At 69.9% G+C, this 26,224-nt stretch overlaps 5 protein-coding genes and 2 long non-coding RNA genes across 15 annotated transcripts; 2 read left to right on the top strand and 5 right to left on the bottom strand.

The window, feature by feature from the left end:
* Positions 1-1,814: 1,814 nt before the first annotated feature.
* SLC50A1 (solute carrier family 50 member 1) lies at positions 1,815-5,107 on the top strand. 2 transcript variants are annotated; one of them, XM_068922431.1, is made up of 6 exons: positions 1,815-1,915; positions 3,643-3,720; positions 3,819-3,942; positions 4,041-4,202; positions 4,296-4,415; positions 4,667-5,107. In XM_068922431.1, exons 1-6 carry the CDS (start codon positions 1,848-1,850, stop codon positions 4,766-4,768), a joined length of 654 nt encoding a protein of 217 aa, XP_068778532.1. In that variant the 5' UTR covers positions 1,815-1,847; the 3' UTR covers positions 4,769-5,107. The 2 variants fall into 2 exon arrangements, with proteins under 2 accessions (XP_068778532.1, XP_068778534.1); XM_068922433.1 differs by lacking the exon at positions 1,815-1,915 and adding an exon at positions 2,892-2,934.
* Positions 5,108-7,356: 2,249 nt separating this feature from the next.
* DPM3 (dolichyl-phosphate mannosyltransferase subunit 3, regulatory) lies at positions 7,357-10,651 on the bottom strand. The gene is made up of 3 exons (XM_068922454.1): positions 10,311-10,651; positions 8,698-8,785; positions 7,357-7,690 (listed from the first exon to the last, which is right to left on the bottom strand). Exon 3 carries the CDS (start codon positions 7,682-7,684, stop codon positions 7,406-7,408), a length of 279 nt encoding a protein of 92 aa, XP_068778555.1. The 5' UTR covers positions 7,685-7,690; positions 8,698-8,785; positions 10,311-10,651; the 3' UTR covers positions 7,357-7,405.
* Positions 10,652-11,371: 720 nt separating this feature from the next.
* Positions 11,372-13,660, bottom strand: KRTCAP2 (keratinocyte associated protein 2). 3 transcript variants are annotated; one of them, XM_068922449.1, is made up of 5 exons: positions 13,542-13,660; positions 12,453-12,607; positions 12,306-12,369; positions 11,852-11,918; positions 11,372-11,580 (listed from the first exon to the last, which is right to left on the bottom strand). In XM_068922449.1, the coding sequence occupies exons 2-5, from the start codon at positions 12,543-12,545 to the stop codon at positions 11,460-11,462; spliced, it is 345 nt and encodes a 114-aa protein (XP_068778550.1). In that variant the 5' UTR covers positions 12,546-12,607; positions 13,542-13,660; the 3' UTR covers positions 11,372-11,459. The 3 variants fall into 3 exon arrangements, with proteins under 3 accessions (XP_068778550.1, XP_068778548.1, XP_068778549.1); XM_068922447.1 differs by lacking the exon at positions 13,542-13,660 and adding an exon at positions 13,168-13,301; XM_068922448.1 differs by lacking the exon at positions 13,542-13,660 and adding an exon at positions 12,982-13,140.
* On the top strand, positions 13,527-20,333 carry TRIM46 (tripartite motif containing 46). 2 transcript variants are annotated; one of them, XM_068922325.1, is made up of 10 exons: positions 13,527-13,658; positions 14,134-14,392; positions 15,004-15,347; positions 15,558-15,701; positions 15,968-16,063; positions 16,218-16,471; positions 16,627-16,748; positions 17,878-18,177; positions 18,320-18,617; positions 18,805-20,333. In XM_068922325.1, exons 1-10 carry the CDS (start codon positions 13,596-13,598, stop codon positions 19,178-19,180), a joined length of 2,256 nt encoding a protein of 751 aa, XP_068778426.1. In that variant the 5' UTR covers positions 13,527-13,595; the 3' UTR covers positions 19,181-20,333. The 2 variants fall into 2 exon arrangements, with proteins under 2 accessions (XP_068778426.1, XP_068778425.1); XM_068922324.1 differs by lacking the exon at positions 13,527-13,658 and having other exon boundaries at positions 14,020-14,392.
* Positions 14,035-15,729, bottom strand: LOC138062947 (uncharacterized). Its single transcript, XR_011136648.1, has 4 exons — positions 15,597-15,729; positions 15,335-15,510; positions 15,018-15,256; positions 14,035-14,174 (listed from the first exon to the last, which is right to left on the bottom strand). It is a non-coding gene; the product is annotated as an uncharacterized lncRNA (long non-coding RNA).
* On the bottom strand, positions 15,902-21,383 carry LOC138062946 (uncharacterized). 5 transcript variants are annotated; one of them, XR_011136644.1, is made up of 7 exons: positions 21,331-21,383; positions 20,437-20,561; positions 18,928-19,120; positions 18,541-18,795; positions 18,294-18,456; positions 17,912-18,112; positions 15,902-16,036 (listed from the first exon to the last, which is right to left on the bottom strand). It is a non-coding gene; the product is annotated as an uncharacterized lncRNA (long non-coding RNA). The 5 variants fall into 5 exon arrangements; XR_011136643.1 differs by having other exon boundaries at positions 21,270-21,359; XR_011136647.1 differs by having other exon boundaries at positions 18,541-18,770; positions 21,270-21,359.
* Positions 21,384-22,662: 1,279 nt separating this feature from the next.
* MUC1 (mucin 1, cell surface associated) lies at positions 22,663-26,178 on the bottom strand. The gene is made up of 7 exons (XM_068921947.1): positions 26,124-26,178; positions 24,550-25,346; positions 24,302-24,375; positions 24,027-24,169; positions 23,653-23,768; positions 23,421-23,567; positions 22,663-22,737 (listed from the first exon to the last, which is right to left on the bottom strand). The coding sequence occupies exons 1-7, from the start codon at positions 26,176-26,178 to the stop codon at positions 22,663-22,665; spliced, it is 1,407 nt and encodes a 468-aa protein (XP_068778048.1).
* Between the last annotated feature and the right edge of the window lie 46 nt (positions 26,179-26,224).

Genomic DNA, 26,224 nt, shown 5'->3' with positions numbered 1-26,224 from the left:
ACCGCAGGGGTGCGGGATCACGGAGACATGGGACTGCAGGGGTGCAGGACCGCAGGGGTGCGGGATCACGGAGACATGGGACTGCAGGGGTGCAGGACCGTAGGGGTGCGGGATCACAGAGACATGGGACTGCAGGGGTGCAGGATCACAGGGATGTGAGATCCTAGGGACATGGGATTGCAGGGATGTGGGAAAGCGGGGATGTAGGACCCCGGGGACATGGGACTGTGGGGGTTTGGGATCACAGAGATGTAGGACCCCAGGAATGTGGGCTCTTGGGGACGTGGGACCGTGGGGGTTTGGGATCGCAGGGATGTAGGACCCCGGGGACATGGGTTCTTGGGGACGTGGGACCCCAGGGGTTTGGGATCGCAGGGATGTGGGACCCCAGGGACGTGGGACCCCAGGGGTTCGGGATCACAGGGATGTGGGACCCCAGGGTGCAGGATCGCAGGGATGTGGGACCCCGGGGAGGTGGGACCCCAGGGGTGCGGGATCGCAGGGATGTGGGACCCCAGGGGTGCGGGATCGCAGGGATGTGGGACCCCAGGGAGGTGGGACCCCAGGGGTTTGGGATCGCAGGGATGTGGGACCCCGGGGAGGTGGGACCCCAGGGGTGCGGGATCGCAGGGATGTGGGACCCCAGGGAGGTGGGACCCCAGGGGTGCGGGATCGCAGGGATGTGGGACCCCAGGGAGGTGGGACCCCAGGGGTGCGGGATCGCAGGGATGTGGGACCCCGGGGAGATGGGACCCCAGGGGTTTGGGATCGCAGGGATGTGGGACCCCAGGGACGTGGGACCCCAGAGGTTCAGGATCACAGGGACGTGGGACCCCAGGGGTTTGGGATCGCAGGGATGTGGGACCCCGGGGAGGTGGGACCCCAGGGGTGCGGGATCGCAGGGATGTGGGACCCCGGGGAGGTGGGACCCCAGGGGTGCGGGATCGCAGGGATGTGGGACCCCGGGGAGGTGGGACCCCAGGGGTGCGGGATCGCAGGGATGTGGGACCCCAGGGGTGCGGGATCGCAGGGATGTGGGACCCCGGGGAGATGGGACCCCAGGGGTTTGGGATCGCAGGGATGTGGGACCCCAGGGACGTGGGACCCCAGGGGTGCGGGATCGCAGGGATGTGGGACCCCAGGGAGGTGGGACCCCAGGGGTTTGGGATCGCAGGGATGTGGGACCCCGGGGAGGTGGGACCCCAGGGGTGCGGGATCGCAGGGATGTGGGACCCCAGGGAGGTGGGACCCCAGGGCTGCGGGATCGCAGGGATGTGGGACCCCAGGGGTGCGGGATCGCAGGGATGTGGGACCCCGGGGAGGTGGGACCCCAGGGGTGCGGGATCGCAGGGATGTGGGACCCCGGGGAGGTGGGACCCCAGGGGTGCGGGATCGCAGGGATGTGGGACCCCAGGGAGGTGGGACCCCAGGGCTGCGGGATCGCAGGGATGTGGGACCCCAGGGGTGCGGGATCGCAGGGATGTGGGACCCCGGGGAGGTGGGACCCCAGGGGTGCGGGATCGCAGGGATGTGGGACCCCGGGGAGGTGGGAGCTGGGCACCGCGTGGCCCCGGGGCCGCAGGACGCCGGGGCCCGTGGGCACGGGGGGGGGGGGGGGGGCAGGGTGCGGGGCCCTGCGGGTGCAAGCACAGGAACCGGGGCGGGGTGGGGGGGAGCGGCGGCATGTGGGATCCCGGGAGGCGGCGGCGGCGCGGGGCGGTGTCGGGGCTGCGCGGAGCCAGCGGCCGCCGCGGCCGGTCCCTCCCCGGCAGCGGCCGCCCCGCCCCGCCCCGCCCCGCCCCGCCGCCGCCGCCGCCGCCGCCGCGCTGCCCCGGCCCGCGGCCCGCATGGCCCCGCCGCCGCCGCTCGCCGCCGCCTGCCTCGCCTGCACGCTCGCCATGTTCGGCACCGGCCTGTGAGCCCGCGCGGCGGCGGCGGCGGGGAGGGGGGGGACCCTCCCACCCCCACCCGGAGCCGCTTCCGGGAGCGGCGCCGGCACCGGCGGCGGCGGGGGGAGCAGCGAGCGGGGGGGCCGGGGGCTGCGGGGCAATGGGGAGTGCACTGGGGCAGGGCCAGGGGGAGACTGGGCGGGGGGGGTGCACTGGGGCATGGACTGGGGGTGCATTAGGGGGATTGGGGGTGCAATGGGGATTGCACTGGGGCAGGGCCGGGGGTGCAATGGGGAGTGCACTGGGGCAGGGCCGGGGGCCTGGGGGTGCATTAAGGGGTTTGGGGATGCAATCAGGAGTGCACTGGGGCAGGCCTGGGGGTGCAATGGGGATTACACTGGGGCAGGGCCGGGGGGGGTGCAATGGGGAGTGCACTGGGGCAGGGACTGGCGGGGGGGGGTTGCATTAGGGGGATTGGGGGGGGTGCAATGGGGATTGCACTGGGGCAGGCCCAATGGGGTGCAATGGGGCAGTTGAGGTGCAATGAGGCGTGCACTGGGGGAGGCCCGGGGGGAGGGGGGTGCAATGGGGAGTGCAGTGGGGCAAGTCTGGGGGGGGGGGATTTGGGGGGGGGGGAGGCTGGGGCTAGGGCTCATTTGGGATAGCAAGTCCAGAGGGTGAAAGAGGGTATATTTTTTTGGGGGGGGAAAGGGCTTTGGGAGGGTGGTTGGGGGTGAATTGGGCATGCATTGGCACAGGAACAGGGGTGCTTGGCAGCCAGTGGGGGCTTGGTGCAAGCTTGGGGGAGTATATTGGGGTACTTTGGGGCGGAGGCAGGTTTTTAGGGTGCAATGGGGAGCGCATTGGGGCAAGTTCCAGGGATACACTGGGGTGGGAATGCTGAGGGCCTCGGGGCAGGGGGTGGTTGAAGGGTGCAATGGGACATATAGTGGGGCATGTTCGGGGTGCTGTAGGGTACACTGAGGGGGGGGGTTATTGGGTGGATGGGGTGCAATGGCGGGAGCGTTTGAGGACGTGCAGCAAGGTGTGTATTGGGGCATCTTCAGGTTGCTATGGGGTACGTTGTTGGGGGGGGGCTCAGTGTAGGAGCTGCTGAGGGTGCATTAGGGCATGTTCAGGAGGTGCAAGGGGGTACCTGGGAGAGTCAGTGCAGGGGTTGTTGGAGGGTGCAGTGGGGTTTTTATTGGGGCATGTTGGGGGGAATATGTTTGGGGGGGGCTTTAGTGCAGGAGTTGTTGGGGAAGATGCAGTGGCGGGGGGTTCGGGGGGGCACATTGGGTGCCATTGTGAGTGAGACGGCAGGGTGCAAGGGGGAGGGTGTATATATTGGGGCAGAGTCGGGTTTTTTTTGGGCCGATGCAAGGGGCTGTGCATTGGGGCAGGAAGAGGGCGTACACTGGGGGAGCCAGATGTGGGGGAGGGAGTGCAGTGAGGTCCATTGTGGCCCATGGGGGAGGGCTGGCTATGGGGAATATATGGGTCAGGCTCAGGGGTTACATTGGGGGGCATTTTTGGGGTGCTGGGGGTGTGCAGTGGGGTGCATTATGGCCCATAGGGGATGGGGACTATATGGGTCAGATTTGGGGTACATTGTGTGCCAGTTTGGGGGGGGGGGCCAGTTTCGAGGCTCTGCCCTGTGCTGGGCTCTGTGGGCAGGCCCGATTTGGGGGGGGGGCCCCTGGGACGCTCCCCCCGGTGCTGGGCGCCCAGGAGGCCGCGCTGCTGTCCCCAGGTCGGACCTGCGCCAGATGTTCGCAACGCAGAGCGTGGAGCACATCCAGTTCCTGCCCTTCCTGGCCACCGACGCGAAGTACGCGGGGCTTGAGCTGGGGTGGGGTTGGGGTGGCGGGGAGGGGAGGGGACCCGTGCGGGGCCAGAGCCAGCGTCTGGGTGGCGTGTGCCCTGCAGCAACCTGAGCTGGCTGGGGTACGGCTGCCTGAAGCAGGACTGGACGCTGATCACGGTGAACACCATCGGCGCCGCGCTGCAGACCCTCTACATCCTGGTGTACTTCTACTACAGCCCCGCCAAGGTGGGCACGAGCCCGGTGGGGTGGGTTTTTTTTTTTTTTGGAGGGGGGGGGGTCCTCACTGCCTGACCGTCCCGTCCCCCTCCCCGTCTCTGCCGCAGCGGTGGGTGCTGCTGCGGAGCCTGGCGCTGCTGGGGGTGCTGGCCGCGGGCTACTGCTACTTCAACCTCCTGATCCCCGACGTGCGCACGCGCCTGGCGCGCCTGGGGCTCTTCTGCAGCGTCTTCACCATCGGCATGTACCTCTCGCCGCTGGCCGACCTGGTGCGTGGGGCTGCCGGGGGGGGGGGGGGGGTCGGGCTGCCCCGCTGCCACCGCCCCGCGCCGGGGGCTGCAGCTCTCCCCCGCCTTCTGCAGGCCAAGATCCTCCGGACCCGATCGACGCGCTGCCTGTCCTTCCCGCTGACGGTCACCACCTTCCTGGCCTCCGCCAGCTGGACGCTGTACGGCGTGCAGCTCCGCGACCCGTACATCACGGTGGGTGGCCGCAGGTCCCCCCCCCCCCCCCCCCCGCCGCGGCTCTCGGCCGGGCCCCGTCCGGCAGCGCGCGTGTCACACAGCGCAGCCCGTGACTAGGCTCGGAGAGATGAGTATTGATTTTAATTAATTAGATGGTAGAAGGCCAATGAATCTCCCCCGGCAACGCGGGGCTGGCGGAGCGGCAGTGGGGGAGGGCAGCGATGGCAGTGCCGCGAGATAGAGCTGCTCTTCCCCGCGTCCTCCCGCAGGTCCCCAACGTGCCGGGGATCGTCACCAGCGTCCTGCGGTTCTGGCTGTTCTGGCGGTACCCGCCGGGGCAGGACAAGCCCTACAGACCTCTGCACGCCTGAGCCGAAACCCGCCGGGGCTCCGCTCCCACAGCCCGCGCGTCAGGGGACGTTTGGGCGCTGCCGCCGCTGCGGCCCGTGGCCAGGGGCAGCCGGCGGCCTCGTCCCCCGCACCGGCCGCTCCTCGCCCTCATCTCCCAGGTCCGGTTTTGGTGCCGGTTGGTTTGTTCCTAGCGATGCCTCCGTGGCGGCAGGAGCATCCAGCACCCAGGGTGCCAGCACCCCGATGCGGCTCCACGCCGCCAGCCTCCACCCCAGTGCGGCGGAGCGGGCACCTGGGGCGTCCTGCTCCTCTTTTGTAGGGATTTAAAGTGCCTTTTAATAAATCAGAGACTCTTCCCAGCTGCCGACTGCCGTGCCCTGCCTCGCCGGGCTGTGCTGGACGCCGGGGACGGGACGGTCCCTGGCCCTGCTCTGCCCCGGGGCCGATCTCCGGCCCCTCGCCCTCGCGGGAAGCCTCGTCCGCGGCAGCACCGATCGGGGTGCGGGGCCGGGCTGTGGGGCGCAGGACAGCAGCTCATCCCGGCTCCTCTAGCACCAGCACCGGCTGCAAGGCGGAAAAAGTCACTTCTGCAGCTTCTGCTTGCCCCTGGCCGCCACGCAGGCAAGCTTACAATCAATTAACATCCTAAAAAACCACGGCAATTGAACGTGCACATCGAATCAAGGCGATAAGCTGGAACTGAATCAAACTCAATTAATGAATTAACAATGATCTGGAATGAAGTTATCGGGCAATCGCATCGCCAGCTGGACAGAAGCAAGTTCAGATTACAAAGTTACACACCAGATGCGTGATCCGTAGGAAACGGGAGCCCCCGGGGACCGGCGGAGCCCGGCCTCCCGCGCCCAGGGCCGGCTCCGTCCCTCGGCAGCCTCCCTGCCCCCTCCGCCGGCAGGTCACTTGGTGCAGGCACGATCCTCCAGCCCGGATGACGCAGGCGGGATTAAGGAAGCAGTTACCAGGAATTTGGCCGAGCCTGCGCTACCGCTCAGGCACTCACGCTCGTTTGCACCTTGGGACGCGTTCTGGGAAAAATCAATAGGCAGGCAAGCGTCCCCGCTGTGACAAAAACAGGGCCTGGGCGAGAACGGTGGCTGCAGGAAAAGATTAACTCCAGCGCGCCCGGCCCCGAGCAGCAGCCGCCGTCGCTGCCAGGCCTCCCCGGCGTGCTCCGTCTTGCTGCCGCGGCCTGCGCACTCCCGGCCCTCGGGGAAGCTCCTTCGGTGCGTTCCCCTCGACGTTTACAGCTGCGATTGCAGGTGTCTCTGCCCCGGGCGCTCGCCGCCGGGGCGCGCGCGCGCTGGCAGAGGCTCAGCAGACTCGTTTCCCAGCAGGGAGGAACCACCACCCGTCCGGGCTGGAGGCCGCGGTGGCAGCGCGGGAGGACAACAGCAAAGAGGAGGGCAGCTTCCCCCGGTGACGCAGCGGGCAGAAACTCGGCTGCCGCCCGGTCGCCCCGGCCGGCATGTGCCGCGAGCGGCTGGGAGGAGCGGCCGGGACGCGGCCCGCTCCCCACGCGCGAGGCCAGAACGTGCAGAGCGTCCGCTGGGGACGCGAGCGCCGGCAGCGGGCCGGGAGAGGCTCTCGCCGCACGGGGCGGGCTGCCGCTCTCACCCGCTGCCCGGACGGGGCAGGGACCGCTGCCGGTCCACCCCTCGCTATAACCCCCCGCCGTCCGACGGGCCGCGCGAGCTCCCCGCAGCCGAGGCGGGGAGCCGAGGTGGTGCTACCCGACAGCCACGCCGGGGCGAGACTGCAGGAGCTGCCCCCCTCTGCTCCGAGCTGCCATTGTTGCTCAGGAAACAGCTAATTAGTCGCTCCTCCTAATTAGCCCGAGTCCTCCCTTACAATACCAACTGCTCCTTTTTTTTTTTTTTTTTTTTTGCAGAAGGATGCGCAGCCGATAATTAAAAACAAGAAAGTCCTTTGGTTGGTATGCGAAGCAGCCGGGGAGGCTGCCAGGCAGGCAGGCCCCGGCATGCGTCACCGGCAGCGCAGCGCAGCGCAGCGCTCCCAGCCGGGCGAGCGGCGAGGGTCCCGGCGCCCAGCTGGGAGGAGGCTCTCGCCCCTGCACCAGCAGCGCCGGCCCCGCACCAGGGCGAGCCTGTGGGGTGCTCCGGAGCCGGCAGCCGCCTCCTGCTTCCCAAAAAGGCGTGGGGCAGGGCAGCAGCCGCCCCGCAACCTTCACCAGGAACGGGGAGCAGCCCCGGGCACGGGCTCAGCCGCCCTGGCAAGCCGGGGTGGGGGGAGACCGCAGGCTCGGGGCATTCTGCATTTTAAAGGCTGAGCCGCCCGCTCCACCCTGACACGCTCTCTCCTCCTGCCGCTGGAGACAGTCGGGATGACTCCTCTGCGGGCTGGAACCACATCTGAGGGGCGGCAGCGCTCCAGGCCTGCGAGGAGGCCAGCCCCGCTCCCGTCCCCGCTGCCTCCGGAGCCCGGCTCCGGCACCCAACGGGCCAAGGCAGAGCAGCCGCCCGGCCGCCCTGGCGGGGCGGCACCAGGAGCGGAAACCCTCCCTCCGCGTGGAGCCCCCCCCACCCCACCCCACCGACCCAGGGCGGCCGCGCACGGAGGGGGGGACGACTCACGCGCCGCACGGGGCAGCCCCCCCGTCGCCAGGCTTTATTGCGCGCTCAGAACCGCAGTCCTCGGCGGCGCAGGTCGGCCCGCGCCGCCCCGATGTGCTCCCGCAGCTCGGCGGCCGCCTCCTCGCAGTCGTTGAAGGTGGCCAGGCGGTAGCCCACGGTGGCCAGGGAGTAGCAGCCGAAGGCCACGAGCAGGTAGACGGGCAGGGGCAGCAGGACCTGGCGGCAGGGCGGCGGGACGCGCGGGCCCAGCGGCCCCAGGGCCAGGGCGGCCCAGGCCGAGCCCAGCAGGGCCAGGCCCCACAGCCACTGCCCCAGCTTGGTCATGGCGGCCTGCGGAGAGAGAAGCCGTGAGCCGGCGCCTGCGGCGCGCCCAACCGCCCCAGCCCGCCGTGCCGCGACCCGGCCCCGCGCCTCCCTCGGGCCCCGCGCAACCGGGCCGGGACCCGCTACCGGACCGAAGCGTCCCAACACCTCACACTGGTACCGACCCTCCTCCCGGCCCCGCACAACCGGACTGGGATCCGTTACCGACCCTCCTCCCAGCCCCGCACAACCGGACTGGGATCCGGTACCGACTCTCCTCCTGGCCCCGTACAACCGGACTGGGATCCGGTACCGACTCTCCTCCCAGTCCCATACAACCGGACTGGGAGTTGGTACCGACCCCCCTCCCGGCCCCGCACAACCGGACCAGGACCCGGTACCGAACCTCCTCCCGGCCCCGTACAACCGGACTAGCAGTTGGTACCGACCCCCCTCCAGGCCCTGCACAACCGGACCAGGACCTGCTACCGATCCCCCTCCAGGCCCTGCACAACCAGACCGGGACCCGGTACCGACCCCCCTCCAGGCCCCGCACAACCGGACTAGCAGTTGGTACCGACCCCCCTCCAGGCCCTGCACAACCGGACCGGGACCTGCTACCGATCCCCCTCCAGGCCCTGCACAACCGGACCGGGACCCGGTACCGACCCCCCTCCAGGCCCTGCACAACCGGACTAGCAGTTGGTACCGACCTCCCTCCAGGCCCTGCACAACCGGACCAGGACCTGCTACCGATCCCCCTCCAGGCCCTGCACAACCGGACCGGGACCCGGTACCGACCCCCCTCCAGGCCCCGCACAACCGGACCGGGACCCGGTACCGACCCCCCTCCAGGCCCCGCACAACCGGGCCGCGACCGGGTACCGACCCCCCTCCAGGCCCCGCACAACCGGGCCGCGACCGGGTACCGACCCTCCCCTGGGTCCCCTGCGGGTCCCCCCGGGTAGCGACCCCCGGGACCGTCCCCTCCCCCCGAACCGCTCCCGGTCCGGTCCCGGCCCCCCCGTCCCCACCTGGCTCGGCCCAGCGCAGCTCGCACGCTCTCTCCCGTCGCGAAGCTGACGTCACCCGCGCGCCGCCAGTCGCGGGGGGCGCTGGGAGCTGTAGTCCGCAGCGGCTCAGTGCCACGTCGCAGCGCGCATGCGCTGAGCCGCCCTCCGCCCCCGCCCCCGGCAGCCATGCGCGGGGCGCCCCCTGCGGGCGGGGCGGGACGCGGCGGGCAGCAGCCCCGCGCCGGCCCCGGTGCCCGCAGGAAGCCGCCGCGCTTTGTTGGCGGCGGCCGCGGCGGCAGGAAGCACCTGGTTTCCTCCGCGTCCGGCCGGCGGGCAGGCGTGGGAGCCGGCCTCGGCCACCAGCCGCTCCCACGGCCCCGAGCCCGGCCCCAGGGTCCCTCAGCTCCAGGGTCCCCCCGGCTCCAGGGTCCCCCCGGCTCCAGGATCCCTCATCTCCAGGGTCCCCCGGCCCCAGGGTCCCTCAGCTCCAGGGTCCCCCCAGCTCCAGGGTCCCCCCGGCTCCAGGGTCCCCCCAGCTCCAGGGTCCCTCAGCTCCAGGGTCCCCTCAGCCCCACGGTCCCTCATCTCCAGGGTCCCCCCAGCTCCAGGGTCCCCCCAGCCCCAGGGTCCCCTGTCCCCAGGGTCCCCCCGGCTCCAGGATCCCCCCAGCCCCAGGGTCCCCTCATCTCCAGGATCCCCCCAGCCCCAGGGTCCCTCATCTCCAGGGTCCCCCCAGCTCCAGGGTCCCTCAGCTCCAGGATCCCCCCAGCCCCAGGGTCCCTCATCTCCAGGGTCCCCCCGGCTCCAGGGTCCCCCCAGCCCCAGGGTCCCTCAGCTCCAGGGTCCCCTCGGCTCCAGGGTCCCCCCAGCCCCAGGGTCCCCTCAGCCCCACGGTCCCTCATCTCCAGGGTCCCCCCAGCCCCAGGGTCCCCTCATCTCCAGGGTCCCCTCGGCCCCAGGGTCCCCCCAGCCCCACAGTCCCTCATCTCCAGGGTCCCCCTGGCTCCAGGGTCCCCCCAGCCCCAGGGTCCCCCGGCCCCAGGGTCCCCCCAGCTCCAGGGTCCCCCCGGCCCCAGGGTCCCCTGTCCCCAGGGTCCCCCTGGCTCCAGGGTCCCTCATCTCCAGAGTCCCCCAGCCCCACGGTCACTCCCAGCCCCGGGGCTGCAGCCCAGCAGGCCCTGACGCAGCCTGCAGCCCGGCCAGGCCGCCGTGGGCAGCACAGCACATGGAGCAAGAGGGCCGGCACCCGTGTGGCCCCATGCCATCGGGTCCCAGGCCCTGGACCCGCACGCTGCCGGTGGCTCCCCGGGTCCTCCCCTCACGTCCTGCCCATGCTCCCGTTCCTCCTGGGCCAGCCGGGGCAGCAGGGATGCCCCCCCTGCAAGGCGAGGGCCGTGGAGGGGTCTCTGTCCCCCCGGGATGTGGGCCACGGGTCCACACTCTGTGGCCTGCGCTCGTTCGACACCTCCTTCGCCCGCCGGATGGCAGCAGCTGCAGAAGAGCCCCACGGCCGGGCTGGGGGTGCCAGTGCACCCCCTCCTCCAGCTGCCGGGACCCCCCATCTGGGGGAGGCTCCTGCACGCAGCTCGACCCAGCCAGGCTGATCCCCTCCTGGAGCCTGAGCCTGCTCCTACCTGCCTGGCTCCGCTGGGATTTTCCTTGCCTTGCAGGTCTAGACAGACGTTGTCAGCACATTTTCATTGCTGGAGCCGGGCGAAAGGGGGGTTGCGGGCGGCCTCCCAGCCCGGGCTGTGCTCGCCCAGGGATGCGCCAGGGAAGATCCCGGCTTCCCGTCCCTCCTCGGCGCTGAATCACAGACCATCTGGGCCGCTCCAGACAGGCTGGGCTCACACGCGCACCCCCGGACTCCCAGCCGCGCACCCCGCTCAGCCTCCCCGGCCGCGCACCAACCCGCAGCGGGGGCCGTTCCCGGAGCCCCCCCGGCTGCAGGCCGTGTTTTACAGCGCAGCCAGCCAGAAAGCACCGTGCCGCAGCTGGCGACGTGGATGGGAGATGGCCCCAGCGGGCCGTGGAAGGGGTGTGGACTGCTCGCAGCACTGGCAGATGTCGCCTCTGCTTGCCGATGAAGTTACAAACACAGCGAGTGCTGTCCTCGGGAAGGGAAACCTCCTCTTCCCCCTGAGCACCCAAGCCAGCAGGAGGCCCTGGATGGCGCCGCGCACCCAGCCCAGGCAGCCCTGCGTCCTACGGTCACCCCTCCGCAGCGAGGAGCAGCGCGGTGTGGATTCCCCCGGGAACGCAGCTAATTGCAGCCCGGGGCAGCGATCCTCGCTGACCCTTCCCCGGGAACGTGTCAGAGAGCTGCCGCCCCTGGAGGCTGAGGGCTCCGCGGGGTCAGGCAGAGTCAGCACCAAGAGGCACGTCTGCCAGCGCTCCTCCCTCCCCAGACAGACCGGGGTTTGCAGAGGCAGAGCGACACCAGCCTGCCAGCCCTCGCTGGTCTCCCGCACTGCCACAACCCCTGCCTCGGGCACCCAGCAGGGTGGAAAACGCACCCCAGGCTCCACCACGGCCAGGTTCACACCTGGAAGAGCAGCCGGGACAATTCTCAGCCACTCTCTGCGGCACCGCGCGTGAATGCAAAGCACTGTAAGAAAGCCGGGCTGCCAGCTGGCAGCGGGGGCCCCGAGCCGCTGTCAAGGGAACTCAACCTGAAGGAGCTGCAGACAAGAAGTTACAAAGAGACTGCTTTATTGGTTGGCTCAGAGTCCGAGTCCAGGCTGGAGGTGAGGAGGCCGCCCCTGGAGAGGGGCCATGGGACATCAATTCCTCTTCCTGCCTTTGCCAACAGCTTTGGTGGGAACAGCTACGGGTGCTGCAGACTGGTAGAGCGTGGAGGAGATCTTGTTGATGTAGTAGAGGCCAACCATGGAGAAGATGAGGCTGGGAGAAAAGAACAGGCTAGACAGCAGCACCCCTTGCGCTGCTGTTGGGGAAGAACGCGGCAGGGCTGCACCGACAGCCCCGCTTTGCCCAGTGCCCGTCGCCGCAGGAGCTCAGGGCCGGCCGCCGGTCTCTGCCCTGCCCGGTGCCCCCATCTCCGGCCAGCAGCAGGCACGGCCCTTTGGGGTGCCCTGGCAGCAGTCCCAGCTGCGTGACGGCACTGGCCAGGCTGCTTCCCCACCCCTCCCTCTGGGGCAGGCTCTGGACTTACCAGGTGGTCACGCAGACTCGGTGAATGAGGCCAGAGGCAAAGAGAGCCAGTAAGAGGCAGGTGAGGACTGTAGGGAAAAACAGGAGATCAAAGACACAGTCACACAGCCCCAACACATCAGCCAGAGCCTGGGGGATAGCAGGGGTCAGGGCCACAGGGAGGCAACAGCAGAGAAACCTCCCTACAGCAGGGCTAGCGCTCAAGGGAGACTATCATGGTGGAGTCTCCCTCCCGATTTGGGTTGGGAGCCTTTGTTTCTACAGGTTAGGGCTGAGGTAACCATAAAAGCGGAGAGCTGACCTGCTGCGCGTCCTTCACAAACCCAGCTCTCCCTTGATTCCTGCTAGCAGGGCCAGGGACAGCCCTGACTTGGGTCTGTACATCGAACAGCTTCAGAAAAGAGAGCGCGTTCACCTTCCTTCCCCCCGCCTCACGATCGCAGCCGGAGACTTACTCTCAGGGAATATCTTAGCCTGGAATCCTTTACCGAAGACCAAGTTCTCCAGGTTGTTGAAGGCCTTGGAAACCAGGGTTAAGGGAAAAAACAGGATGGCCTGGGATCCCCAGGCCCCCAGCCCTGCCCCTCGTCCCCAAAGGATACGGTGAGGGAGAAGATGAAGAGCGCGGAGCCCAGCAGCCCGCCCTGGATGGTCAGCCACTCGGTGGAGGCCAGCTGCCGGCTGTACATCTGCATCCCGGCGAAGAGCAGCAGCGACAGCAGCGAGGAGAGCGCCAGGGACGTGCCCGTGCCCACGGCTGGCGGCAGAGCAGCGGCTGAGGCCGGCCGGCCCGGGCCCCCGCTGCTCCGGGTCAGGGCCGCGGCTGCCCCCCACCAGGCCCCACGGCGCCCCATGGGGTCCCCTGTTACCATAGCACCCTTGGCAGGCCCCGTTACCATGGTGACCAATGGTGCCCCATGGGGTCCCCTGTTACCATAGCACCCTTGGCAGGCCCCGTTACCATGGTGACCCATGGTGCCCCACCAGGCCCCGTTACCACAGCGCCCCATGGGGTCCCCGTTACCATAGCACCCTTGGCAGGCCCCGTTACCATGGCACCCCATGGGGTCCCCCGTTACCAGGGTGCCCCACCAGCCCCCATTACCATGGCACCCCGGCAGGCCCCGTTACCATGGCGTCCCATGGGGGTCCCCCGTTACCATGGCGCCCCTGGCAGGCCCCGTTCCCATGATGCTCCGCGGGTCCCCCGTTACCACGGCGCCCCAGGCAGGCCCCGTTCCCATGGCGCCCCGTCGGTTCCCCCCCCCCTCCTCCTCCGCCCCGCTCCCCACGGCGCCCCGCCGCTCCCCCCGTTACCCATGATGCCCCGCGGGGTTCCCCCCGGCCCGCGCGCCCCCGAGCCCGTCCGGCCGCGCCGCTTCTCCGCGCAGGCCCCGCCCCCGCCGCAGGGATTGGCGGGGGGGGTGGGGGTGGGTGGAAAACCCCAGCCGCGCATGCGCACAGCGCCGGCCGCTCCGGCAAGGACACGGCAGCACTAGCGCGGAGGAGGGGGCTGGCGCGCATGCGCGAGAGCCGCGCCGCGGGCAGCGCCGCGTCGGCGAGCTCAGGCGCCGCCTGGCGGCCGGGCGCGGTACTGCGCCGCCGCCGCCCCCGCCGCACTCGGCCGGGCGGCCCCGAGCATGCGCACTGCCGCCCTCCCTCCCCCGGCTCCGCCGCTCCCTGCGACGCACCGGGGCGTCCGCCGCCGCCGCCGCGGGGACGGGGACGGGCGCGGGCCCGGAGTCATGGCCGAGGGCGACGACCTGCAGACCTTCACCTCCATCATGGACGCGCTCGTCCGCATCAGCGTGAGTGGCGGGAGCGAGGTGTGGGGGGGGGGGGCAGCACCGGGGCCTGCGGGGCGGCGTCGCCATGGCAACGCGGCGGATTTTGGGGTGGGGGGGGGCTACGGGGCACCGGGGTCTACGGGGCGGCCGCGCCGGGGCGGCGTCGCCATGGCAACGCGGTGGATTTTTTTTGGGGGGGGGGCAACACCGGGGCCTACGGGGCGGCCGCGCCGGGACGGTGTCGCCATGGCAACGCGGTGGATTTGGGGGGGGGGCAGCACCGGGGCCTACAGGGGCGGTGTCGCCATGGCAACGCGGCGGATTTTTTTGGGGGGGGGGCAGCACCGGGGCCTACGGGGAGGCCGTGCCGGGCGGCGTCGCCATGGCAACGCGGTGGATTTGGGGCGGGATGGGGGGGGGGGGCAGCACCGGGGAGGGGGTGGAGGGAGGCCGCAGGCTGATGCTCAGCCCTGTCCACCCCCCCCCCAAAATACAGACCAGCATGAAGAACATGGAGCGGGAGCTGCTGTGCCCGGCCTGCAAGGAGATGTACAAGCAGCCGCTGGCGCTGCCCTGCCTGCACAACGTGTGCCACGTGTGCGCCAGCGAGGTGCTGGTGCGGCACGGCTACCTCTGCGGCGACGCCGCCGCCTCGGAGCCCTCCTCGCCCGCCTCCACGCCCGCCACCCGCAGCCCGCGCCTGGCCCGCCGCGCCGGACCCAAGCCCGACCGCCTCGACCGCCTCCTCAAGTCAGGTGGGCTGCGGGCGGCGGCGACGGGGTGGGGGGGAGGGAGGAGAGCGTCCGACGGGCCCCCGCCGGCCTCCCTGCGCCTCAGGAAAGCCGAGGGGTCCCGCTCACCCCCATTGGCATGCCCCTCCGGCAGAGCCGAGGGGGTCCCACTCTTCCCCACGGCCCCCCTGGGCTGAGCAGAGGGGTCCCGCTCCTCCCCGTGGCCCTCCAGGTTGAGCAGAGGGGCCCCCCCGGGATGAGCAGAGGGGTCCTGCTCATCCCCGCTGGCCTGCGCCTTCGGTGAGCCAAGGGGTCCCACTCACCCCCATTGGCATGCCCCCCCCAGCAGAGCGGAGGGGTCCCGCTCATCTCCACAGCCCTCCGGGGTGAGCAGAGGGGTCCCGCTCCTCCCCGGGGTGAGTCAAGGGGCCCCACTCACCCCTGTGGCCCCCCGGGGTGAGCAGAGGGGTCCCGCTCATCCCCACAGCCCCCCGGCAGAGCAGAGGGGTCCCGCTCATCCCCACAGCCCCCCAGCAGAGCAGAGGGGTCCCGCTCATCCCCACGGGAACCGGGGGCACACAAGGGCAGAGGTGGGACGGCCGAGCAGCGCCTGATCCCTCCCTGGCCTCCCGCAGGCTTCGGCACCTACCCCGGGCGGAAGCGAGGCACCGTGCATCCCCAGACCATCAGCTTCCCCTGCCCGGCCTGCCAGCGGGACGTGGACCTGGGCGAGCGGGGCCTGGGCAGCCTCTTCCGCAACCTGACGCTGGAGCGGATCGTGGAGCGGTACCGCCAGACCATCAATATTAGCGCCGCCATCATGTGCCAGTTCTGCAAGCCCCCGCAGCTGGAGGCCACCAAGGGCTGCACTGAGTGCAAGTCCAGCTTCTGCAACGAGTGCTTCAAGCTCTACCACCCCTGGGGGACCCAGAAGGCTCAGCATGAGCCCACACCGCCCACTCTCACCTTCCGCCCCAAGGTACCGCCTCCCCGGGGCAAACCAGATGGGCGCGCTGCCTTGGAGGGTGCTGGGGAGGGTTGGCAGAAGCGCAGGCACCGTGCACCCACTCCATTGAGGTCTTTCCCCTTTGGGATTTTCCTGGCACCACGACAGACATGCCGGGGAGGAGACCCCGAAGGGGCTGGCCAGGGAGGCGAAACCCCGCTGAACTTCTTTGTGTCCGTGCAGGGTCTGATGTGCCCAGAGCACAAGGAGGAGGTGACTCACTATTGCAAAACCTGTCAGCGCCTGGTGTGCCAGCTCTGCCGTGTGCGACGCACTCACACCAGCCACAAGATCACCCCCGTGCTCAGCGCCTACCAGGCACTCAGGGTGAGGGCAGCTGGGATGCAAGGCTGCGCGGATGGGGCAGGGGCAGGATCCTCTACGGGGATGCAGGGTGCTGCCGGGAGGGCTCGACGGGAAGGCAATCGGGTCACAGGCTGGGTGGGCTCTTCTCCCAGCAGCTCTCAGCGCAGATGGGGCCGGGGCTTGGTTTGCTGCAGCGTCGATGCTGCTCTGTGCTGGCCAGGCCCAGGTGGATCGGAGGCGTACGGGGCTGGCTGTGACTGGCCTCGTTCCTCTCCCGTTCCTTGCAGGAGAAGCTGACAAAGAGCCTTGCGTACATCCTGAGCAGCCAGGACACGGTGCAGACGCAGATTGCTGAGCTGGAGGAAACAGTGAAGCACACAGAGGTAAGGGCACGAGGTGCTCACCGGTCCCAGAGGGTGGCCTTCTCGGGCGGGCGATGGCACTGCCTGGCTGGTCCGCTCTCCGTTCCCCGGCCTGTTTCTGGCGTGGGGAGGGAGGGAAGCCCATGCCGCGTGCTGACTGGGCTGCACTCGGCAGGCGAACGGGTCGCAGGCCAAGGAGGAGGTGTCCCAGCTGATCCAGGGGCTGTGCGCGATGCTGGAGGAGAAGCGGGCGTCCCTGCTGCAGGCAATCGAGGAGTGCCAGCAGGAGCGGCTGGCCAGCCTCCGTTACCAGATCCAAGAGCACCAGGCCATGCTGGAGAACTCGGGCATGGTGGGCTACGCCCAGGAGGTGCTGAAGGAGACCGACCACCCCTGCTTCGTCCAGGCTGCCAAGCAGCTGCACAACAGGTACCCCACAGGAGCTGGGATGGACGTGTGCTCGTGCCTGGGCTCAGCGCCCGAGCTAGCAGTGTTTGCCCACGGGGCGGAGGCGGTTGAGGGCCTGAGGAGTCTCTGGTTGCCCCCATATGCCACCCCCACATCCCTGCTCTCCTGTACTACAGGATCCTCAGGGCCACGGACTCGCTGCAGAGCTTCCGGCCTGCGGCCACAGCCTCCTTCAGCCACTTCCAGCTGGATGTCAGTAGGGAACTGAAGCTGCTCACAGACCTGGCCTTCATCAAAGGTAAACGCAGCAGGACCCTGGCACCCGATGGCACCGGCTGTGCCCTGTGCCAGGCGCAGCCCCTGTGGGCAGAGCAGCTCCGTGCCCGCCTGGCCTGTGTCCTCCCGCGGAGCCCCGGGCGCGAAGGGCTGCGCTCCAGGCAGGTGCTCGCCAATCTGCCCGCTCCCCTCCCCGTCAGGGATGGCCCCCGCCCCAGCAGGCCCTGAGGTGATCCGATCCCTGCCCCGGCCCGGCCCTGCGCCGGGGCTGCGGGCGAGGGGGCAGGAAAGGCAGGGCCGCGGTGCCGGCTGCCGGCAGCCGCACTGCAGGAGGGTGAGTGCTGAGCGGAGGCGGCCCCAGGCCTCGGGCCCACGTGCAGGGCAGGCGCTCTTCCCCCAGGGCAGGTGCCACGTGGGCCCTGCCAGGACCGGCTGGCAACACTTTTCAGACCTGCTTCTACCTCTCTTTGTTTATAGGCTGCGGCCGCTGCTGAGTCGTCACTGAAGTAACTGAGGCAAGTCACTCCCCTGCCCCAGAGCCACCCCTGCTCTCTCTGTTCCATCCCTCCATCCCTCCATCCCCATTCCTGCCCCATCCCTCCATCCCTGCTCTGCTGCCATCCTCTTCCATCCCTGTCCTGCCCGCTGGTGGTGGCAGGTGGTGGCTCTGCTCCCAACCTCCATCCCCGATCTGCCCCCTTCCCTCCATCTGCTGCTGCTCCTCCTGCCATCCCTGTCCCCTCCTCACCCCATTTCTGTCCTCCCATCCCCTCATCTCGCAGCCTCTCTCTCCCACCCCTGACTCCCTGCTCCAAGTGCACTCACATCTTCACACCACTCTGCCATCCCCATCTTCTTCCCCTCCTCCTCTCCTGCTGTCTCCATCCTCTCTCTCTCTTTCTCTCTCTTTCTCTCTCCCTCCCCCCGACTTGCACTCAGCCTGTCTGGTCCCTGGAGCCTCACAGCAGCTAGCTCCTCTGTCTCCCTGACTCTCTCTCTCCTCTGGTGCCTACACACAGTCTCTGCAGTCAGATCCCCCTAGACTCCTGCTGGTTGTGCGTCCGTCCGGAATGCCCCTTCCCTGCGTCTGGCCACCTCCCTGCCTGCCGGGGAGGACGCCGCCTGACGCCCGCCCGTGCCTCTCCCCACAGCGCCCGAGGCCCCCGTCATCGACACGCAGCGCACCTACGCCTACGACCAGATCTTCCTGTGCTGGCGGCTGCCGCAGCACTCGCCGCCCGCTTGGCACTACACGGTGGAGTACCGCAAGACGGACACCAAGGCCAAGGGGCTCAAACTGTGGCAGCGGCGGGAGGAGGTGCGCGGCACCAGCGCCCTCGTGGAGTACCTGGACACCGACAGCGTCTACGTGCTCAGGGTGAAGGGCTGCAACAAGGCAGGGTTTGGGGAGTACAGTGAGGACATCTACCTGCACACGCCACCCGCCCCAGGTGAGGGGATCAGGCAGGGGCCGGCGGGAACTCGGAGCAGCGTCTCCTTCCTCCTGCCAGCCGCTCGTGTTGTTCACTGCCCCGCGCTCCATCCCCCAGCAGCTCCCCCTTCTCACCTGCCTTGCTCTCTTCCTCTCCGCAGTCCTGAACTTCTTCCTTGACAACCGCTGGGGCTTTAACCGGGACCGGCTGGCCATCAGCAAGGACCAGCGCGCCGTGCGCAGCGTGCCCGGCATCCCCATGCTCTTTGCTGCTGAGCGCCTCATGACCAGCTGTCACCTTTCCATCGACCTGGTCATTGGTGACGTGGCCATCACACAGGGCAAGAACTACTGGGCCTGCTGCGTGGACCCCAGTTCCTACCTGGTCAAGGTGGGCGTAGGGCTGGAGAGCAAACTGCAGGAGTGGTTCCAGGTGCCGCAGGACGTGGTGAGCCCCAGGTGAGCAAGGCTTCAGTGCAGGTGCTGGTCCAGGATCCCAGGGATCGTGGGGGGGGGGGGGGAACCTTCCTCGTGGACGTGTTCAGCCAGTGCCAGCCTCCCCACGGGGCCCTTCGGCACGTGGGAGCGCAGGGGCCCCAGCATCCAGCGTGTCTGCACCAGGACTAAACCTGTCCTCCTGCCACAGGTACGACCCCGACAGCGGGCACGACAGCGGAGCAGAAGACACAACGGTGGATGCACCTCCGCCCTATGCTTTCCTGACCATCGGCATGGGCAAGATCTTGCTCTCCCACGGGTCAGCACTCACCTCTCGTGACCCCAACGGCTGCACCGTGCCCTTGCCCCCACGCATCGGCATCTGCCTGGACTATGAGCAGGGCAAGGTGAGCTTCTACGATGCCGTGTCCTTCCGCGGGCTCTGGGAGTGTGGCGTGGACTGCTCCGGGCCCGTCTGCCCTGCCTTCTGCTTCATCGGAGGGGGTGCGCTGCATCTCCAGGAGCTGGTGGCCAACAAGCAGGAGCGTAAAGTGACCATCGGGGGCTTCGCCAAGCTGGACTGAGCCGTGCCTGTGCTCCCCACACAGTCTGCTGTGGCCCCTTCCTACTTGCCAAGCGAGCTCCAGGGCCTGAAGGGGTAACGGGGGGCACGGTTGGGCCAGGAGCAGAGCACGCTGGAGCAGACCCAGCCCTGCCCCGGCTCGGAGCTGGCCACGTGTTTGTTTTGTGGGACGGGGAGGGGGGAGGCTGCTTCGCCGTCCCCTCCCCTCCCCGTCCGTTGCCCCTTCCCCCAGCTCTGCTCCAGGCTGCTCAGACCTGGGACTCCGGGCAGGGCTGGGGGAGGACGCGGTGCCGGTCCTGGCAGAGATGGACCTAGAGATGGACCAGGAAGGGGGGGGGTGAGCGGGACGTGGGGCTCGGGGGCTGTGCTGGGTGGGGGGAAGGTGCTGGTCGGGGTGACAGTGGGGGGAAAGTGGCTGGGCACTGGCTGGGGTGGGGGAGGCAGCTGAGGTGGGGAGGGGGGGAGGCTGGGCTGGAAAGAGGGTGGAAGACTTTTTAAAAATGGCTAATTTTAAATGCGGCTCACGGAGTTATCCGGCCCGGCTGCAGCCCCGCGGCCAGGCGCATCCGCCACCGGCTCCCTCCCGCAGCTCCCTGGGCTGGAGGGGACCGCGGTGCCCTGCCAGCTGCTCTGCCCCGCGCTGCCTGCCGAGGAGAGCGGCTCTTCCAGCCCGGGGGGCCGCGCGGGAACGGCCCTGCCGCCCGGCTCTGCCTGCACGGGCACCCTCCCCTCGCCACCCGCACCCTCCGCCTCGCGCTCCCACCGCAGGCCCGGAGGGTGGTGGGTGCTGGCGCGGCGTCCAGCCCCGCGGGCCGTGCTCAGCACAGCCCTGCCTCGTTCCACCGCCCCGTTTGGTGCCAAATCGCCGGTGCTCAGCGCGCGCAGCCGGGGCCGCCCGGGCCCGCAGGGATCCCTGCCTGCCGCCCGGGGCCGCCGTCCACCGCAAGGGCCCTCGGGCTGGCGCTTGGCGCCTGGGAGCCGTCTGAGCTGCTGTAGTTTCTCATGGGTTCTGTACTGTATAACTGCTGTATTTTCACGGTTTCCTACAATAAACTGCGACGCCAGAGCCCTCCAGAGCCACCCCGGGGACGGCAGGAAGGAGCTGCAGCCGCACGGAGGCAAGGCGCGGGGCCGGGCCGCGGCCAGCAGAGGCCAATGCTGCCCAGGGAACGGCCCGGGGCGAAGCTGGCAGCCCTGGGCCAGCACCCCCTTCCCCCCCCACCCCGGGGCCCCGCACAACGCTGACGTGTCCGGTACCTGCCCAGGCCGTGCCCGTCCACGTGTCTGGCGCTGCCCCGCGCTCGCTGCTCCAGCCCGGACGCAGGGGATGTCGGGGCACTCCCGGTCCCGCGCCGGGTCGGCAGCGCCAGCTCCCGCGGGGCCTGCGGAGAAAAGCCCTATAGCGTTACCGGGGCACGCGTAGGGGCCGGGGGGGGTCCCAACTGGTGCTGGTCCAGCTCGGGGCTGGAGATTGCATCCTGCTGGGGCTGGTAACGGGTCCAGGATCCCCCCCGCCCGGCCCATGGAAACGGGTGCCAGAGGCCCCCGGGGTGGCGCACGGAGCGGCGCGGCATGCGGCGCAGCCACGTGCGGGGCAGGGCCGGCCCCTCGGGCTGGCTCCTGCCCCAGAGCCGAGGCTGGCCGGGCTGCTTGGCCGGGCCAGGCAGGTGGGGGCCGCGGGGACAGCGCCCGCGGGAAGGCCCGGGCCTGCCAAGGCTCACTGCAAACAGCAGTCTCTTTGTAGGACCCAACCCAGGTGCTCGTTTCGTTTCCTCGCCGCCCTGCCCAGTGCCGGCGCGGGGGGACACGCACGGCACCCACCCCAGACCCACGGCCCCGGTGACTGGCACGCGACCGGCTGTGGCGGGGCGGGGGACACGCTGCCCCCCCACCCCGTTGCCCTCCGGCAGTGCCCTGGCTGGAGGCTGCCGGGTTTTTGCAACTGTCAGCGGGAAAAAAAGTAAATCGAGCAGTGCAACCCTGGGGGGGGGGGGCGGTTGCATCAACCCCTCTGCAGGGACCAGGACGCCCTGTCCCGGCGCCCCCAGCCTCGGCCGGGCTCCCCGGCGCGGACGGGCGCAGGCACCTGCCTGGCAGCCGATGCGCCCCAAGCCCCGCGGTACTGGGGCCCTCGCCGCGGCCCCGTCCCACCTCTGGTTCCTGTTCTGGCAGCTGCTGGCCTCCTGCCTGAGCTTACAAATGATTTCTTTATATAAGTTTCGTTTCCTTGTTTTTCTGGCTTTCCAGTAGTCGCCAAAATCCTCCCAGCCCCCAGCGCAGGCATCCTGGCCCAGCCCAGGGCGAGACGGCAGCGCGGCTCCCCCTTCCCTCCCAGGGCACGGCGCGCCAGAAACGCCCCCTCCCCAGCCCGGCTCCGCGCCGGGCCGGGATGCGCCGCGGCCCCCCCCCCCCCGCGGGGAGGGGGACGGGTCCGGCCGGTGGCCGCGGCCGCAGGGCACCTGCTGCAGCTCGGCCCCGTCCCAGCGCCAGGCCGTCCGGGTCACCCCGGGACCACGCTGCAGCGGACGCAGGCGGCCCCAGCCCGGCCAAGACATGACCGCAGCCCACAGGCACGCACCGCAGCGAGGCCGGAACGTCTTTTATGGCTATTGCCCCATGCTTTTATGGGCCTCTCGTCACCTAGATTTGCCGCTTGTGCAATTGCAAGAGGACAAATTGCATTCAGCAAGAAATATGTTTGCTCATAAAAGAAAAACTCGTAAAAACGAGTGCTGCGCAGACGGGCCGAGATGCTGAGTAACAGTGACGGGGCCGGGGGGGGGGGGGGTGGCCAGGTACCACCAGGTGGGACAGGGGACGTGGGACACCGCCTGCACCCGTGCTACGGCAGGTGACGTTCACGACGGCGAGTGAGCAGTCACACAGCAGCCCGACACCACCTCGTGCCCTCGTTGCGCATGACCGGACTCACGCAGGGAGCGAGGTGGGGGGGGGTCCGCGGCGTCCCGAGGCCGGTCCCCCGGTACCGGTCCGTGGGCTTGCTGCCCGGCGGCTCCCGGCGTCCGCGGCGCGCCGTCCCGCCGCCTGCTCCGCTGTACCTCGTCCGCGGCGGGAGACCGGCGGCGCGCAGGCTGGGAGGCACCCGAGGGCCACGCAGGAACCGGAGCCCGACTGCACCGATCCTTTTATTGTGAAATGCGATAAATATAGCACTGCCGAGCGCCCTGAGACCGCGCTTCCCCGGGGGGGCCCAGCGCTTACCACCCACACACATATATATATATATATTTATATAAAACACCACCAGTGGATCCCCAGGAAGGAGCCCACGCCGGCGGTGCGGGAACGGCCGCGGGTGGCCTCGGGCAAGCGGGGCGGCGGGCTTGGAGCCCGGGGCCCCCCCTCCTGCCCCAGCAATTTTGTTCGTCCTGTTCTGTCATGCGCACGGATCCGGCTGCTCCAGAACCATCCGGCTCCCGTGCCCGGGGCTGGCGCTGCCCCCGGGAAGCCCCGCGGCCGCCCTCAGAGGTTGTCCGAGCCGGCGGACGGGTTGGTGTAGGTGAAGGTGCCGGCCCCGGCACCGTTGCTGCCTGCGACCTGGGGAGACGGAGGGGCCGCGTCAGAGCCGGGGACGAAGCCCCGTCCCCGGCGCCCGGGGAGCCCCGCTGCATCGGTCCAGCGTGGGGCTGCAGAGGCGGCTGCGGCGAGGCGGCCCCCCGCGCGGGCACCGCGGCCCCCCGGCGCAGCCGGAGCCGCCCAGGACGTGCCGCTTCCCTCCCGCGCGATAAGCCGGCCCAGCAAGAGCAAAGGTAAATATTTACCCAGGCCCCTGGTATTTGAACAGCGCGAGCCGCTTCCAGGGAGCAAAACAGCTGGACGCGGCCCCCGCCCTGCAGCGCGGGCACCGGCCCCCCCCGGCGCGGCGGGCCCCAGCGCGGCGGCAGTGGGCACGGCGGGTCGCCCGCCCCGAGGCTGCGCCGGGGAAGCGGGGGCTGCAAGCATCCCCGGGGGCCAGCCGCCTGCCGCGGCTCCATCCAGGCGTGACAGTCCGGCTGAGCTGGCGGCCGGGAGCGGGCTGGCGGTGGCTCGGTGCCCGCAGCCCGGCGGCTCGGTGCGCGTAGCCCCGTCGGCCGTTAAGGCAGAGGGGAGGGCAGGGTGGAGGGACTCGAGGGCGCGCAGGGACGCCCGGCAGCACCCCTGCCCGCCGCCGCGTTCCCGCGCCCGGCCCCCCGCGGGGGAGCGGCCCCCCCCCCCCCCGGCCGCCGCTCGGCTCTTCTCACCTGGCTGTAGGGGTTGTGCTTGCCGGTGGGCGACGCGTACCGCCCGTGGCTCTGGTAGGTGGGGTACTCGGCCATGGGGTGGTAGGAGTCCTTCGTGCTGAACAGGTCCAGCTTCCCGCGGCTCTTCCGGCGGCAGGAGCAGGTGGTCTGCGGGGAGGAAGGGCCCCGGTGAGCAGGAAGGGGCCGAGGGGGCTGAAGGCGCGGGGACGGGGAGGGGGACGGGGGCGCTCACCAGCAGGAGGAAGATGAGGAAGCTCAGCAGCACGAGGATGCTGACCAGGACCAGCAGAGCGATGGCCCAGTCTGGCACCGTGGACGCCGGTGCTGGGGAGGTCGTGTCCGCAGCGCCTGAAACACCGACAGAGCCACGTCTGCACCGCGGGGAGGGCGGCGCGGCCCCCCCAGACACCGCCACGGAGGGGCTGGCCAGGGTCCCGCAGGCCATTCCTACCGCTGGGGGTGAACACGGACGGCTCTGGGGCCAGAGAGCCTCCCCGCGCAGGCCAGCACGGGGCCGCGCTCGCGCAGGAGTCACCCCAAGCCCCGCGGGGCCCCCTCTCCCCGTGCCCCGACCCTCCCGCGCCGCCCCGTCCGTGTCCTGCTCACTTCGGATGTTGTCCAGCTGCAGATCCATGATGAAGCCGTTCGGGTTCAAGTTGTTCTTCAGCTGCTTCTCGGCAGCGCTGCTGGTGATGGAGCCGTTGCCACGATCAAACACGAGGCTGGACTGCGCCACCACGGAGCCGCGGCTGCCCGAGAGAGGAGGCGTGAGAGCCCGAGCCGCCGCCGCCTCCCGCTCTCCCCTCCTGCAACGAGGCTCCGGACCGGGCGGTCGAGGCCGCCTGGGCTTCGGGGCCTGAGCCTCCGTCCCGCTGCTCTACCTGAATCGGAGCTCGCTGCATCCCTTGTAGGCCTGCTGGCTGGCGCACTTGGGGCAGCCAAAGACGCTGTCCAACTGGAAGAGAGCAGGGGGTCAGGGCCGCGCGGCCGGCGCGCCGTCCCGCTGCCCGTCCTCCGCTGCTCCCGCGCCGGAGCAGACGCTCGAGGCGCTCTCCTCCCGGCACCGAGCGCGCGCGAGGTCCCTGCTGGCCCGCGGCCGGGCGCGGGGCAGCCGGCGGCCAGGACTCACCACGGTCAGGACGCTCCGGCTCAGGCTCCCGTATTCTTTGGACGTGGGGTCAAGCAGGCTGTCGGTGAAATTCCTGTTGAGGATGCGGAAGGAGAGCGAGATGCGGAGGAGCAGCTGGACCGCCGCGGGCGGCAGGGCTGCGGCTTTGCTGGGCTTGGGAGTGCCGCTGTCCACGAGCACGGCCGTCGTGGCCTTCCCGGGGACCGTGCTGCCCTGAGCGGTGACAGAGACTTTGCCTGTTGGGGACACCTCAGCGCTGCTGTTCGCGGTGGCGTCAGAGCCGGCGGTGGGGACGGCAGAGCTGCTGTTGGTGCCGGACGGCTGCAGGACCTTGCTGCTGCTCTCTTTGGTGGTGCTCGAGGTGGTGGGCATCACGGTGCTGCCCACACCGGTGGTGTTGGTGCTGGGCAGTGGGACCGCGTCGCTGCCGTTCGTCGTGGGGTTGGAGTGGGGGATCGTAGCGCCGATAGAGATGGGCACCACGGTGCTGTTAGCCGTGGCGTTGCTAGCAGAGCTGTTTGTGGACTGCACGGTTGTGGTGTTGCTCGTGGTGGAGTCAGGAGAGAGGGTCAGGGATGTTCTTGCGGTGAACAGGAGCGTTGTCGTGCGGAAGGGGACGGAGGTCTGGGTCCCGTTGACTCCTGTGGCGTTGGAGGTGGTGGTGTCTGGAGTGGTGGTCACAGAGGTGGTGGTCGTGTCTGTGGTGGTGCTTGCGGTGGTGGTGGTCTCAGTGGTCATCTCTGTGGTGGTCAGGTCTGTTTCCATGGTGGTTGTGTCCGTGCTCACAACGCATGTCCCTGAAGGAGAAAGACAACCAGGAGTCAGTAACTGGGGCTGCAGCAGCTGCTTGGAAAGAAACAGGGCAGAGCACCGAGCTGCAGCAGGGAGCGGAGGTTGCAAGAGCTCCTGCTCCGAGGGCAGCAATGTTATGCAAGGAGGCTCCTTGGCTGGACAGTCCGCTGGGCAACGAGGCCCAGGGAAGCACCACGACCTCCAGGACACAGGCGCCTCCAGACCCTCCTGCCCTTTAGGCCACCAAGACCTTCAGGAACATCCCACGATGGTGACCTGCGCTGGGGCAGAGGGTCCCAGCGCGGGTCCTCGGCTGGCCGGGAAAGCTGCTGTGCCGTGAGGTCCCAGCGCAGACCCCGCGGCCGGCCCGGGTGACGGGCACGGGGCTGCAGGTGCTCGTCGTCGCCCCAGCCCCGCGTCCCCGCGCTGGGGGAAACCAGCCCATAACCAACCCCCCCCCCCCAGCAGAAAACGTCCTTCGATAAGGACGCTGGCGCCTGAGCTGGCGGGGCGGGGAGAGCTGCGCCGGCGGGCGCTCCGGGAGCGCCCGGGACGCGGCTGCATCGCAGCGGGCTCAGCCTGCGCCGTCCAGCCCCGGCACGGCACGGCCGCCTGGCGCCCGGCCCCGGGCGGCAGAAGAACCGAGCCAGGTCCCCGGACCTCGGCCGCGAGCAGCCGGAGAGGGGACCCCGCGCCGGCCGGCGGGACCCCCCCCCCCTTGCCGGCACCGCTCGGTGACACCCCGGCTGCAAGAGCCCCCCCGGTCCGCCGCCCGCGCTCACCTGGACCCAGCGCCGCCGCCAGCAGCAGCGGCAGGAGGAGGGTGGCGGAGTGCATGGTGCCGGGGTGGGGGGCTCGGCGGCGGGGGGGGGCGGCTCTCCCG

Source organism: Struthio camelus, chromosome 30 (assembly GCF_040807025.1).
Source record: "Struthio camelus isolate bStrCam1 chromosome 30, bStrCam1.hap1, whole genome shotgun sequence".
Taxonomy (NCBI): domain Eukaryota; kingdom Metazoa; phylum Chordata; class Aves; order Struthioniformes; family Struthionidae; genus Struthio; species Struthio camelus.
The sequence above is the reverse complement of the archived record's forward strand: the minus strand, read 5'-3'. Positions and strand labels throughout refer to the sequence as shown.